General features: G+C 33.7%; 1 protein-coding gene across 1 annotated transcript in view; it reads left to right on the top strand.

Annotated features, from left to right (window-relative positions):
• The window catches only part of LOC126881874 (zinc finger protein 184-like), a 102,927-nt gene that overhangs the window by 19,435 nt on the left and 67,599 nt on the right, over nucleotides 1-15,893 (top strand). The window contains exons 5-6 of the mRNA XM_050646523.1: nucleotides 4,389-4,481; nucleotides 9,791-9,835. Of these exons, the coding sequence (XP_050502480.1) occupies nucleotides 4,389-4,481; nucleotides 9,791-9,835 (138 nt within the window). The remainder of the gene's footprint in view (nucleotides 1-4,388; nucleotides 4,482-9,790; nucleotides 9,836-15,893) is intronic.

Here is a 15,893-nt window from a genome sequence, read left to right as displayed (position 1 = left end):
GCCATCACAACAATAAAAACTAATATATGTACGGTACATTCCATTTCAAATCACTCAGGCAAAAAATTTTGGATCTCCGATTTTTCTGAAAATTGGTATATAGCTTCTGCGGGACGTAAAAATAAAATATTTAAGGTCAAAAAATCTTCTTCTTTTTTTCTCAAAATGTTATTTTATGCGATTTTACAGTGATTTTGTGTTTATTTAAACAAATTTGCATTTTCTGTCGTAAAGTATCAATGAAAAACATAATATTTTAATAGAAAGTACTCAAAAATGTCATTATATGGCATTATAACAAGTTATTTTGAATCAAAACAAGTTTTTGATCAAATTTTATAGTGTAAAAAACGTTAAAATACCGTTTTTTACATTTTCCTCCATTCCCAAAATACATCATCATCGATTTGGCTGAAAATTTGCCCACAGATAGCCAAAAGATAGGACTTTAAGTGGTTAGAAGGATTTGAATTATATTACAATACCAATAAAGTTACATGCAATAATATCAGACTCAAAAGTATATATTAGTCCAGTCGGGATAGTATTTGACCTTGAATAGAGAGTTATTGCCAACGTCTTTTCAGTCCGCCTGTAATAAAAGATCCTTTATTTTGACATATAAGCATGCGCAGTATTGCGTCTTTTATTTTTGTCCTTTAATAAAATACAGGCCGCCTGTATTTAAGGAAAATTAGAGGACACCTTTCTTTTAATAAAAGTTCCTTTATTTTGACATAACGTGTCAAAAATGTGAAGAAAAGTCAAACTTCACGTGTATTTTGAATTTATCTTGTCGCTTCTTTGGATTGATAATTTATGTATTGTGGGATTGATATTTGATTAAACCAATTAAACTTTCATCATTAAAGCTGTATGTTGGATTTTATTTATTAAAAAGAACCCTAAGTAATATTCTCAGATATAGATTATTGATGTTTTGACCCAAAGGGATATAAAAAAGAACATTTTATTGAAGCTGGACTGATTACAAAAAGTTGTAAAAAGGAATATTATGTAAATAATTTTAAAGTGTTACTAATTACAATGATCAGACATAGAATATCATTAACTCATTTAAATTCAATATATTTTACATTTTTGTATAGAAATAAATATTATAGATATAAGAGGTAATTTCAATAAGTTTTAATGAAGGTTAGGATTTGTTAAAATTCTAGATTCAAAATAGAGTTCAATTCAACAGATATATAACAACAGGTTAACAAAATAAAACAAAGGTTCAAGTATTTATTTTTGAAAATTTAATCTTTTATTGATTAGAACCTATAAAGTTTTTAATCCAAAGTATTAACACTTTCATTTTCATGCCACCTTCTTTTTTTGGTTCCTATCCGTTTCGAATGTTGGAAATCATATTAGCAATCATAACCTTGCTAGCTGCGATTCGAAACAGTTCCATTGATATTCTCCCTCTACTGGGTCTTCGCTTACCTTTGACTCTACCTTGCAATATGTACTGCAGCAAGGAGTAATGGTGCTGATTTCTCATATGTATCCCAGATACTGCAATTTTATGTTTAATGGTAAACACAATCTCCAATTCTTTCTTCATTCCTCCTAGAACCTCCTTGTTTGTGATCCATTTCATGCCATCGGTATTTGTTTATTTAAACACAGCCAAAAAAATTAATAAAAAACCACCATAAAGCTGAATTCTTCTATTATATTTTTATCTATCGGGAAGTTTATCTGGCAGATTAGATATTTTCATTTCCAGATAACTAATTATTGGGAAGTTTATATAACAGTATAATTAGTATCTGTCTTTTCAGCTCCGGATAACTAGTTAACGGGAAGTTTTTTTGTGTCAGGTATCTATTAGTATCTAATCTGTTAGATAGACTTCCTGATAACTAGTTATCCAGAGGTGAAAAGAGAGCCATAATGGATCGTAATGAACATATTTTAAACTATAAAATATCAAACACCAATAGCATGTATATATTTATAAATGTATTATTTAAAACCTGCTCTTCTTCTTAAGGTGCCGAGACCGCTTGTCGATCGTTGGCTCTCATGTTGCCCAGCATATTAACAATCATTGTCTTATTTACAGCCGCACGAAATAGTTCAGTGCTAGTAACCTGCTAAAACCTGCTAATGATCATAAAATACTCAAAATCAGTCACCAATATAATATTTATATTTATTTATAAATTTATTAACAAACTGCGGTCCAATAAAAATAAAATTAGTTTAAACTAGCTTTAAATGTCGAACAATATTTTTATACAAACAAACACACACACACACACACACACACACACACACACACACACACACACACACACACACACACACACACACACACACACACACACACACACACACACACACACACAATTTAGTTGCATTAAATTAGCTCCTGGTTGAAAATGTACTGCCACAGCTTCTATATCAATATCAACAGCACACTCATTTGCCAGTATTTCAACGCTTTCTCTACTATCTACTGCAATATTATGTAAAACTGAACAAGCTGATATTCTTTGAACAAAAGGCAACTTGCATCTCATTACATATGTTAAAATGGGAAATCTCTTCAAAATACCAAATGTTCTTTCAATAACAATTCTTGAAGGGATTTGTGATTGATTAAAAAACACAACTTCTGTGAATATTCTGCAATGGTGTCATTATGTAGTTGTAGTTGAGGACTGGATATCCACTATTCCCTAATAATATATTCTGCAGAAATTCCTCATTTTATATACCCATAAAGCAAAAGTATTTAAAAACTCCTAAAATAGTATTTCCAATTGCACTTCCATATTATTGAACGATGAGTATTATGGGATATTGTTGTTGTCTAAACATCTTTAAATAACAAAATAATTAAATTTAACGTTTTACTCTTTTCAATTATCTTATTTTAATTTTTATCAACGAATGGAATTTTATAGGTTATTTTTATATTTACAAAAGACAAAAATATTTCATGTCATTTGTCAAAATAAAAGATTCCTTAACTGCTTTTGCAATACACTCTTTTAGACCCGTCCTGTATTTGTCCTTTATTAAAGTATCCTGTAATAAAGGATCCTTTATTTGCCGGCGGCAATAACTCTCTAATGCCAAGCTGCCCAAAATTTTATTTTTCTGATCTTTAGGGGAGTCAATAGTAGCTTAAATTTAAAATCACGAATGAATTCCTCCGTTACGTTAGCCGCCATCTTGATTTTAAAGGAGAACCTATTTTGCTCAATATCTCCGCCATTTTTAACTTTTCGTCAAAAATGATAGGAACTGAAATTGTTCCAAATAAATCTTATTTACAATTATTACAATTTCTTTTTAACAATTTTTGTCGTGAGGTCGATATTTTCGAGTTAATTTTACTTACAGTAGACGCCTATATTTTTGACTATAATATTGCATGTAACATTTTTGGTATTGTAATATAATTCAATTCCTTCTCACCACTTAAAGTCCTATATTTTGTCTATCTGTGGGCAAATTTTTAGCCAAATCGATTATGATGTATTTTGGGAATGGAGAAAAATCTAAAAAACGTTTTCTACACTATAAAATTTGATCAAAAGCTTGTTTTGAATCAAAGTAACTTGTTATAATGCCATATAATGACATTTTTGAATCCCTTCTATTAAAATATTATGTTTTCCGTTGAGACTTTACGATAGAAAATGCAAATTTGTATAAATAAACACCAAATCACTGTAAAATCGCATAAAATAACATTTTGAGAAAAAAAGAAGAAGAAGATTTTTTTACCTTAAATATCTTATTTTTACGTCCAGCAGAAGCTATATACCAATTTTCAGACAAATCGGAGGTCCAAAATTTTTTTTGCTCCAAAATTGAGTGATTTGAAATGGAATGACCCGTACACAACATTATTTGTTGATCCATAATCTCCAACAATTATTGACAGATGATTTTAACACCCAATAGGATCCCGTATAACGTTTGAGCGACTAAATATACTGTCATATATAACGATAATTGACTAATATACTGTCGGTGTGCGCATGCGCCAGGGAATGTAAAAATTCACCCTCGTGCCTAAAGAAGTATAACTTCAAAAATTCATAAAATTCAATATGTTTTAAATGTATTCATTTTTTTCGAATCCTGAGAAACTTTTTATTTTGTTCTAAGGGACTTTTGGATCTCGGTAATAACGTAATCTTTGATTATTCGTTTAATTTTTCAAAAATACTTATTAATTAGTTTTCTCAGGATTCGAAAAAAATTAATACATTTAAAACACATTGAAAATTTTGACAGGCGACATTTTGCGCCTTTCCCCTTAAAATTGGAAGGCAAAAAGAAATTAATACCATGAAAAATCTGGTTTCAACATTTTGTAGACTTTTAATGATTCTTTCGTCATTACTTTTCAGATGAACAGAGAGTTGTAGTTGCCAGTGAGAAGAAAGTTGTAGTTGCCAGTGAGACTCCTACAATAAAAAGAAAACGTGGAAGGCCTAGAAAAAGTAAGTCAGTAATATACTAAATAAGTAGTATATGTTTATAATTATAAGGGCCCTGACAACTATTATTCTTCTTCTTCTTCTTTAGGTGCCGTGTCTGTATTCAGACGTTGGCCGTCATCATGTTTACAATTTCCTGATATCTCTCTCTCTATTATCGGCTGCTGCGCGAAATAATTCTTCTACTGTGTAGCCACACCATTGTCTAATATTACGCAGCCATGAAAGTTTCTTTCGACCAATCCATCTCTTTCCCTCCACTTTTCCTTGTATTGTAAGGCGAAGCAGATGGTATTTAGGTCCTTTAATTATATGGCCGAAGTATTCTGTTTTTCTCCTCTTTATGATGCTTATGAGCAGATGTTCTGAATTCAGCATTTGAAGAACATCTTCATTGGAAGTGTGCGAAACCCACGATATCTTTAGGATTCGTCGATAGCACCACAATTCGAATGCTTCTATTTTGTTTAGCATTGTGGTTTTTAACGTCCATGTCTCACAGCCATACAATAGGATAGACCACACATAACATTTCAGCACCTTCTTTCGAATATTCATCGACAGGTTTCTATTACATAAAACTGGTTTCCAGGTCATAAAAGCCTTCCGTGATATTTCTATCCTAGTTATTATCTCTTCATCAGAGTCACAATTACATTTAACCAGCTGCCAAGGTACTTGAAATGATTTACCCGTTCTAACTCCTCTCCATAAAGAGAAAGCTGATCTTGATCTATATTAATCTTTCTAACTGCCATCCACTTTGTTTTTGAAATGTTGATTTTAAGGCCTCTCCGATAACTTGCTTCACTGACTAGATTTAGTAGTGTCTGAAGATCTTGTAAATTTTCAGCAAGAATGGCTGTATCGTCAGCGTATCTAATATTGTTGACTACTTCTCCGCCTAGCCTTACTCCCTCTTGTCTGTCATCCAAAGCCTCCCTAAAGATTTCTTCAGAGTACAGATTAAAAAGGGTGGGTGATAAAACACAACCTTGTCGTACTCTACGTTTTATCGGCAGTTTTTCAGTACGACTGTCTCCAATTTGGATAGAGACTACTTAATTGTAATGTAAGTATTTCAGCAGTCTTATATCGTAGTGGTCAAGTCCTGCTGCCTGCAGGCAATCGAAAAGTGTATCCTGTTGTACTCGGTCGAATGCCTTCTCTAAGTCGATGAAACAAACATAAACGTTCTTTCGGAATTCACAATTTTTGTAATGGAACGCGCATACAAAATAGTGCTTCTCTAGTTCCTAGACCATTTCTAAATCCAAATTGCTTATTACCCATTGTAGTTTCGCACAGAAGGAATACTCGGTTTTGTATAATACGTAAAAGTATCTTAAGTGTGTCTCATCAAACTGATTAGTCTAAAATCGCTGCATTTGGTGGGCCTGCTTTTCTTTGGTAATGTTATAAACAGTGACTCCAATCAATCATCTGGTATTTTTCCTTCGTTGTAAATTTTGTTAAAGAAAGTAGTCAAGTGGGTAATGTTTTCCTCATCTAAAAGTTTAAGTAGCTCAACAGGGATTTGATCTGGTCCAGGTGCTTTATTGTTTTTGGCTTGTTGTATTGCTTTTATGACTTCTGTCATAAAAGTATAGGTACTTCTTCAGTATACTGGGACCTCTGTCTATTTGGTTGTCACAGGTAGTATTTGAAGCATTTTCTCGAGAAGCATCGTCAAAAAGGTCAGTGATGTGTCTCTCCCATTCTTTGCACTGTTGTTCGTGATCACAAATTTTTCCGTCTGCGGTTTTAAGTACGTGAGCATTTTTCTGTTTTCTAATTCTGAGGTATATTTAAGTTTCTTGTGGAGGTTGAAACTGTCATGCTTTTTTTTGGAGGTCTTCTATTTCTTTACATGAATTCTCGAGCCAGGATTCTTTGGCCTGTTTAATTTTTCTTTTTATGAGTTTGTTGATTTCACGGTATTTGATAATATTTCTATTTTTGTATTTTCGTCGAACTTCCATCAGGTCTAGAATTTCTTGGTTTATCCAGTCATTTTTTGCCAACATTGTAGATGTTTTTAAAGATTCCCTTACGTCCTCTAAAATCGAGTTTTGTATATCGTACCAACATTCGTTAATAGTTTTGTTTTCGTTTGGTATATTTGATATTCTGTGCATTTTACTATTTATCTGCTGTGATATGTGTTCGAGCGTTTGGGTGTTTTTAAGGGGGTCGAGATATATCTTACTAGGCTTAGTTGGCTTTGTTAGTTTCTTTAATTTAATTTGTATTTTGGAGCAGAGTAAATTATGATTTGAGTTTATGTCGGCGCCGGGGTAAGTTTTTACATCTTTAATATTGTTCCGAAATCGATGGTTTATTAGGATGTAGTCTATTTGATTCCGTACTATTCTACCTTGATGTCCATCTTGAGGGGATTTCCACGTGTAGAGACGCCTTTCTGGAAGTTGAAATCAGGTATTTGTAATAACGAAGTCATTTTCTTGCCAGAATTCTATTAGACGCTCACCTCTTTGATTTCTCTCTCCCAAGCAAAACTTTCCGGTGATGTTTTGTGACTATTATTCGGACAAATTAAAATATACAGAGAGCACGTAAAGGTTGGAATAAATTAATTTCTCGTGAATGTGCGATTTTGGAAATAAATCCTGAAGAAGGTCGATTTTTATTTTTAAAATAGATATGATTTTTTGGCACATATATCCTGCTTTAGTGTCGTCGTCCATCGTCGAGCGTGATGACGTAATCAATGATTTATTAAATAATGAGAATAGGGGTCGTGTGCTAGCTCATTTGAAAAGTTATTAAATTCTCTATTCAGTAATACACTGCGCGTCATTAAAAAGAGACCACCTAGAATTTTATAAGAATTTTTTAATAATTTTAAGTTTATACAATTTATTCTATTGTAAGTAAACTCCCACAATGCAAAAACACTTTTTGCCCGATCAAAGAACAATTTGACCCCAAAAAAATAGAGGAAGGATGAAAATTTGGAAATAGGTAGTTAAAATTGTCTATTATTATATAAGAAAAAATTTACAATTCTACATCCCCTCCATTTTTCAAAAATAGAGGGGAATATCCCTTCTCGAAGGTGAAAAATATACATTCAAAATAAGTCCGGAATTGGATAAAATGACTAATTCTAAGCAACTTTTGTTCTATAGAGTTTTTTCCCTAAGTCAACACTTTTCGAGTTATTTGCAAGGGAATATGTTCATTTTTAACAGAGAGAAACATGTTTTTGGACGGTTTTCGGAGATAACTCAAAAAGTACGTATTTCAGCGAAAAAATGTTCTTAGCAAAAATATAGCTTATAAAAAACTGAAAAAATTGAAAAAAATGGTGTATGCTTGAGGTCTGTAGACCCAGTAGAAGCAGAGTTGTAGCTAATGAAAAGTAGGTTCTTTTTCATAAAATTCCAAATCGAATATTTCAATGTGAAATAACCCAAAAACGGAGCACTTTTCGGCGAAATTCATTTCAACTTTTTTAAAGTGTTTAAAAAAAGGATTATTTTTGTCTTTTTAAAAAACTTGTAACATTAAAAGTAAGTGAGTTACGCTCAAAATATTGTTGGCCCCTTTTATTTTTTGGTAAAAAAATCGCGAAAATCACCCCTTAATTAGCATCACAAATAAATTTTATCATTACCACTTCACAAGTTACTTTGCTTATGTATATGATCTGAAGTTTCATCGGTTCAAAGTGCTTATTTTTGAAAAAGCTGTAGTTAAAATGGCTTGAACGAGTAACTAATCACGAGTTTAGGCAAATTTTGAACAGCCATAGCATAATCAATTTTAGTATAACAAGAAAACAAAAAAGGAAAAATATTCAGAAAAGCAAAACGTACATTTTATTACGCTTTAAGATTTTTGATATTACTAATAATTTTTAAGTTAATTCCATGAACAATTCATTTTTTTTTCAAAACTGTGCACTTTGAACCAATGAAACTTATATATAATATAAACAATACATAAGTAAAGTAACTTGTGAAGCGGTTACGATTAATTTTATTTGGGAAGCTAATTCGGGGGTGATTTTCGCGATTTTTGTACCAAAAAACAAAAGGGACCAACAATATTTTGAGCGTAACTCACTTATTTTTAATGTTAGAAATTTTTTTTAAAAACAAAAATAAACCTTTTTTTAAACACTTTAAAAAAGTTATAATGAATTTTCCCCGAAAAGTGCTCTGTTTTTTGGTTATTTCACATTGAAATATTCGATTTGGAATTTGACGAAGAAGAACCTAATTTTCATTAGCTACAACTCTGCGTCTGCAGACCTCACGCGTACACCATTTTTTTCAATTTTTTATAAGCTATATTTTTACTAAGAATATTTTTTTCGCAGATAACTTTTTGAGTTATCTGCGAAAAACCGTCCATAAACATGTTTTTTTTTTGTTAAAAATGAACATATTCACTCGCAAGTAACTCGAAAAGTATTGACTTAGTGAAAAAACTCTATAGAACAAAAGTTACTTAGAATTAGTCATTTTATCCAATTCCGGGCCTATTTTGAACGTATATTTTTTCACTCACGAGAAAATATTTTTCATCCCGTATTTCCCAATTTTTGTAAAATGGAGGGGATGTAGAATTGTAAACTTTTTCTTATATAATAATAAACAATTTCAACTACCTATTTCCAAATCTTTTTCCAGAGAAGACCGTTCTTTACAACACACTTCTTTGCAAAATCGGTTCTTTATGGCTAGAGCAATCCAAAACCGCTTTCAAAATGCTCACGGACTTCATTAAGCACTTCCACCGTGAGAAGAAGGGTGAAGGAATTTGGTCTAAGGGCTCGCTGTCCAGCAGCAGGACCTTTGGTAATAGCAGTACATCGACAATGCCGACTTCAGTTTGCTAGAGACACGAGCATTGGACAATAGAAGATTAAAAAAATGTTTTGTTTAGTGATGAGTCCAGAACGGTTCTTTGTGGCTCAGATGGTCGCATCAAAATATACAGAAGACGTGAGGAACTATATGCAGGTTCGGTAATGTTTTGGGCAGGCATTGTATAGTTATGATCTCCTTGCTTATTAGACTACCCATAGCATATTCCTTCTTTCTTCTTCAACCAAAGCAATTGCTAGCAATTCCATGTTTGAAAATTTATTTTTTTTAAACCCACTCAAGACAGTCGCACATAAAACTGATTTAAAAAACCCGTGCGGAGCCCGGTTGTTCCGCGGCCCGTGTCTTACACGTCCCGCCCTAACAAATCAGCATTTAGTCTTCTAAATATTTGACATAGACATTAGCAGAAATAATTCCTAATATACTAATTGTTTTGTTTTATTTTTACAGTTAAAACAGAGGAGAATGAAGAGGATGAAACCTCTAAAGTACTAGGTAAATTAATATATACAGTATTCATTGTTTATTTATATTATGGAACATGTATGACACACTTGATATTATGTATAAAAGAAAGATTAATTCATATTTCACTTATTTGGACAGTTTTATTAAATTCATTGAAAAGCGCTGTTTTTTTAATATTCTTTTTGTTTTCTTTTTGGAAGCATATGATTACGTTTTCTCTGCTCATTGGTGTTAGAATTATGTAATATTCGGCAGATTGAAACGACAAAATTGTATATTAAAAATATAGCAAAGTTGCTAAAATAGGAAGTAAAAATATGTCGTAATACTATCTAAAACTGATAAATGGTAGCCAAGATATAATATTTGAAGACATTTTACGATAATTTACTTCTTAGTGGTTAAGTAGTAGTTTTAACCTTCCGATGACCAACCTTTTTTTGTTACACGGATGACCAACGGGGGTAAAAAATGACCCCAGGTCAAAAATAACCCCAAGTCAAAAATGGCCTGGAATTAATGTTTTCAGCATTTAAATCTTCATCTAACAATACATCCTCGTTTTCTGATACTATTTCATCTTCTATATCATCATAAAAATCGCTAACAGTAACAATTTCCTGTAACTCAGCCTCAGTAAGATATTTGTGGGCCATATCTTATATGTACACAAAATACTAAGAAACCATAATAATATACGCCAGGAAATAATAATAATAATGACTAACTGTAGCAGACAGGAAGGTCATGAATCAGTGAATGATGACAGGCACCACAGTCTAAAAATAGATTTTGATAACGCGCAGTGTAAAACTACTTGGAATTCCACATAATAGACGGTATTTTACTAAACATCAACTTCAGAATATATTTTTTATTCGTAAAATATAGGGAATTTTTTTATTTCAAAATATGAGGATATCTAGAATGATATTAAAGTCAAATAAAAAAATACTGAGTTAAAAATTGAAAATACTTTTGAATTTATTAAAGAAAAACATACTCTGGGGTCCAAATTTACCCCCCTTGGTCATCCGAAGGTTAACCAGGTATTGATGTTTATCTGTCCTAGTGATTGTGTTTTTTGGTCTCCTAGTAAATTTCCACACTAAAACCTGAAAAGTTTTTGTGTATACTTTACGTCTATGTTTGTGGCTTTCGGGTAGGTTTTAGCACCGCTGTCGAGCCTCTTTTGGATCGAGACGTTACTTTAACAGCTACATAATTTTTTTCATTTCTTTTCATTACTCTTTTTTCCTCTTTAGAAACCGTCTGTGCTATAGCTATCACACTGCAGTATAGCTTGCAATCACTATTATACCTACAAGTCCAAGTTATTAGTCTTCCCCAGATCTGCCATATAAATTCTCTCTAAGCCAAACCCGATAGACCTTTTATTTTATTCTTGTTACCCAGGGTTCTTGTATCAAGCTTACTATAGTAGAGGAGGCAAGTATGCTAAATTTGCAGTTACTCGAGCGTTATGGGAACCTATTGGGTTGTGAAGAGTGGGTCCTAAAATCAAAAAAAGTAAGTTTTCCATAAACTGGGGGACTTTCCATTTTTAATTTAATTTTCCATTTACAACAATCGCTTTTTTTCGCTTATAGCGCCATCTATCCATAATTCTAAAAGATATTTCGAATAAAAGTTGCTTATTTTTACGTAAGGAATCCAAATCTGCAATAAAAAATGGGGACTCCTATAATTACCCCCCACCCCACTCCGTGGGGGTCGTGTTTGTTATCATTCGATAGATTTTTGAAAAAGATTGAACAAGTATTTTTTAGCTTTTCGATCTGACGTTCATTTCGCGGAATATTCGCTTTTTTTGTGAAACTTTGTGACTCGCCCAATTCCTTACCCCCCCCCCCTCAAATTGTCAGATTTTTTAAATATACACTGTTCTGCATGTACTTAACTTACCTTATTCTTATCAGACAATTTCAGTACAAGGTTTCTCCCCATGTGATTTTATGACGCGGTCGAGTAACTGCAAAAATGTCCGCTTGGGCTCCCCTACCATTACGTGAGTTGAACAACACTCGGTATCAACGAATATAGACACATATAGAAATATGCTTTAAAGTAATTTTTTGGTTTTTGTTAGCCGGAAACACTTTACTTTTTTACTACTGTTCCCGCTACAACAGGGAGCGTTCATATGATTACCGTTCATCGCTGCACCTTCACTGTTCAACAAAATAAACCACGACTGCTTCTGAAATATTAAAGAGTGGTGCTAGGAATGTTTAGCCTTACATTTTCACATTTCATAACATTAGAGATCAAATCCTACTGCACCATTTTTTTAGAAAGTAAAAAATTATCTTTTTATTCTTTTTAATAACTGAATGTTTTTAGAACTATAAATAAATAATAGTGTGATTCAAATTTTTAATTTAAATACATAATATGTTGAAATCTACAAATAATATAATAAATTTTATGCACTCGCCATCTACAGGCTATTTTGCAAGTAAATTTACCATTTCTCCCATTTTGTAATGTGCTTAATAAGCATCTATGTTCATTGGTACTATGTTGGTTATGGTACATCGGGGCAGGGCCCACTTGTGAGCCCTTCAGGCACTTAGACCTCCTACGGCGGGTCCATTGTATCACTCCTATATTACGGAACAGATCCATAAGAACCTGGTCTTCGGCGTTTCTGCGACCCAGGCTACACCGGGCTCCCATGCTAGTCCCCCAGAAACCTTATGGCCTCACAGAAACCCACAAGTCTTTTAAAAGGCAACTCCCTCACCTGGCTCAGCTGCATAGATGCCGATCCCAGGATCTGCCACCTCCAATAGGCCAATGCCGGACACTCCCAGAGGACATGTGAGGAGGTTTCCTCCTCCTCATTTACATAAAAAAGAAAAATGGAAAATGTGGATACGGCTTTTCTAAGTAAACGCGAAACAATGAGTAATTATGGAAATAATGCTCGACAATTATTTGTTTAAGAATTTTACAAGAATGTCAAAAAGTGATTTCGAACTATTAATAAATATGATAGGGCCAAAAATAGAGAAGAAAGATCAAACACGAGAAACGCAATACCAATCTCAACAAGATTAGCAATTATTTATATATACTAAAAGTTTTAGTTTAGTGTATTTATTCAGGGTACACTACTCTTCCATTTGTTTCATAGTTTCAGAAGTATGCCAAGTTCCACAACTCTGGATGTACTGTATTAATAAACCTTATAGTGATTTCATTTGACCACGTATTCATCTTTTCTTTGTATGTCTTGACAAAACCAAATTAAATTTCAACAGAGTACAGGAAATAAAGAAGAAATACAGAGCAACATGCAAAATTTTCCACAGCAGTTCGACTTTATCGGCAACGCATCGGCCACTGCAATAGTGTTCAAATACCAGTAAGATTTCGGCCACATGGCTCAGCCAAACGGCGATATTTTCATTAGATGGCTGTAATGTTGCCAGAAACATACCAAATATATATTTTTGGCAACATATTGCTTCAAAAACTAGCCCGTCTAAATGCCCCTTTAGACGTAGACCAATCCATGACTGAGCTGGCGACTCGTGAAAAATAAAATCCCACAACTTCTCATCAGTACATTGAAATGCAGAATGTAGATGACCAGGATGAGCTAATGATAGAAATAGATTCTGAACCTGAGGCCTCATGTTTTTCTGATTAAATCACCACATCCATTACTTGCATTATTTGTTGTTAAGAAGAAACTTTGATTTTTTTATGAAATAAATTTTGCGTTCTCTGTTGTTTTTGTATTTTGTTTATATATAAAGAACACTGTTGTTTAGTCTCATAATATTGTATATAATTTCATGATTTTTAATACCCTATTTCATCTTCAACAATATCCCTAAGGGCGTCATAGGGTTCGTTCTCAGAAAATTCTCCATATCGAGAATTCTCCAACACTAGGGCTGTAAGACTTTTGGATGGCCCCACTGTGTGAAGCCTGGCATGTCTCAAACCTCCACAACTGACCCAGGAGTCCTGGAACCTCTGCAGAAGAAGCTCCCTGAGACTACCCCGACCAGTAATGAAGGCCACCCCAATCACAGGTTCGGGTCCCACAGGCAGAGAGGATGAGCCTCGGGCGTCAGCCCTTTCGTTACCTTCCACCCCTGTGTGTCCCGGTACCCATACCAACCTAACCCTGTTGGTCAGAGCAACATCATCCAGTGCTCTCTTGCACTCAAGAACCAGCTTAGAGCTGATCTGGGGCGCTTCCAAAGCCCTTAGCGCTGCCTGGCTGTCAGAACAGGTAGAGATGTTCCTGCCTGAGCAAGCCCTGTCTTAATCTCTTGAGCACATGCCAGGATCGTAAAGATCTCGGCCTGAAAACTGATGCATGAGAGCCGAGAGCCTGGCTAGACTCAAATTCGACTCCACCATCATACACTCCAGCACCTGCCCGCTCGTCCATTCTAGATCCATCTGTGAACATATGGTACTATGTTAATTTTTTGAATATTAATTAAATTATTAACCGCACGCTAATTTTATCAGGAATACTTCGTAAAAGGCATTAAGCGATAATATGCTTGATGGAGAAAATACAAGGGGCGTTTTTACAGTCGAATGCTGCAAAATTATAGATTTACAAGATCTACAAGAATATAAAATACAGCATGCAGCAAAATAAACAGTACTAAGATTAATATTAGAATGTTCATGAATATTTATATATTTAATATTGGGACCGTGCAAGTTCGGCAAAGCGACCTCTATTTCTACGCTCTGTACTTTTATTCGCACTTTTAATTATATTGGCCAATTATATTAGTCCTGGTTATTGGATAATTGTCAAGGCCATAGTCCAAAAAAATAATAAGAAGAAAAAATAAGATGCAGGTTATGTTATGCAAACGTAAACAATTGTATGTAGTAAATAAAATTAGTTATTAAAATGCAGTACTGCAAGCAAAATACAATTAATTAAATTTACCTTTATATAATAATTGCATATCATATCAATATTGTGGAGCAATATATAATTTTTCTGCTTTAATGACAGAAGGTATGAAATATACGTCAATTTGACAAATTCAATTGACAATATGAATTATTTAAGATATTTGCAATATTTCTCCGCGACTCGCGCACGGTCATTTCTTGTTTCCCTTCCAAGTACTTGCACACCGCGAATACATGATATAGCCTTGCAAACATTATTCAAGACGACATTCCCGATAAAACAGATGTTAAAGATGCGCTCTGCCACGAAAAAATCTTTAAATTCTTGTCCGCAATTCTGGAATGCCAAACGGTGAATCGGTCTGCTCCCTTCAGCATTCCCCTTATGTACGCATCAGGTGGCATTAGGGCTGGTGAGTGGCGACTTCCCAGAATGGTTTAGACTAGTAGATCTGGCGCAGTATTCGAAGAGACTCCCTAGCTGTGTAATGTTGCCCCGTCCTGCTGAAATCATTGATGATTAGCTTGCATCGTTTTCGCGACCTTTTCCGTATGACCGAAATAGCACTCCACGATATAAATGAATTTCTGCAAAACTGAGAACCATCCTGAAGAATCCAACATTAACACGACATTCACATATGTACGTTATAACGACTGTTCGGGAATCACTATTTCTTTATTTTATATTGACTATCATTCTAATATTTATTTATTTCGGGTAGAATAAGTTTTAGATAATTTATTAATCATATCTAGTTGTTTTGGTCTGCCCCCTGTAAAAATGATGCAGAATAACCTTGTGTGTGTTCTAATTTAAATAAGTGCTCAATGTCAATTTTCACTAATCCACAAGCGCAAATCGCTTTAGGTACGCATGTATCAAAATGGACATGCTCTGTCGAGTACCTTTAGTACGGAAGGTACGACTTCGCTCCAAGCCTTCAACGAAAGAACTTCCGAATTCCAAATGTTTTCGCCTTTCATCTAACTGACGGCGCCGTCCGCGAGTGCTTGAATTTCATGGAAGCAGTGATGAATTGAGTAATTACACTTGGGTCTGCATAACCAAATCCTAAAGAATACCAATTTTCAAGGTAAGCGATTTGTGCAAAGCTTGTGGAAACATATTATTTTTAAATTCAATTTTTTACAAGTT

This window comes from Diabrotica virgifera, chromosome 3, assembly GCF_917563875.1.
Source record: "Diabrotica virgifera virgifera chromosome 3, PGI_DIABVI_V3a".
In the NCBI taxonomy this organism is placed as follows: domain Eukaryota; kingdom Metazoa; phylum Arthropoda; class Insecta; order Coleoptera; family Chrysomelidae; genus Diabrotica; species Diabrotica virgifera.
This window is presented reverse-complemented; position numbering and strand designations above follow the sequence as displayed.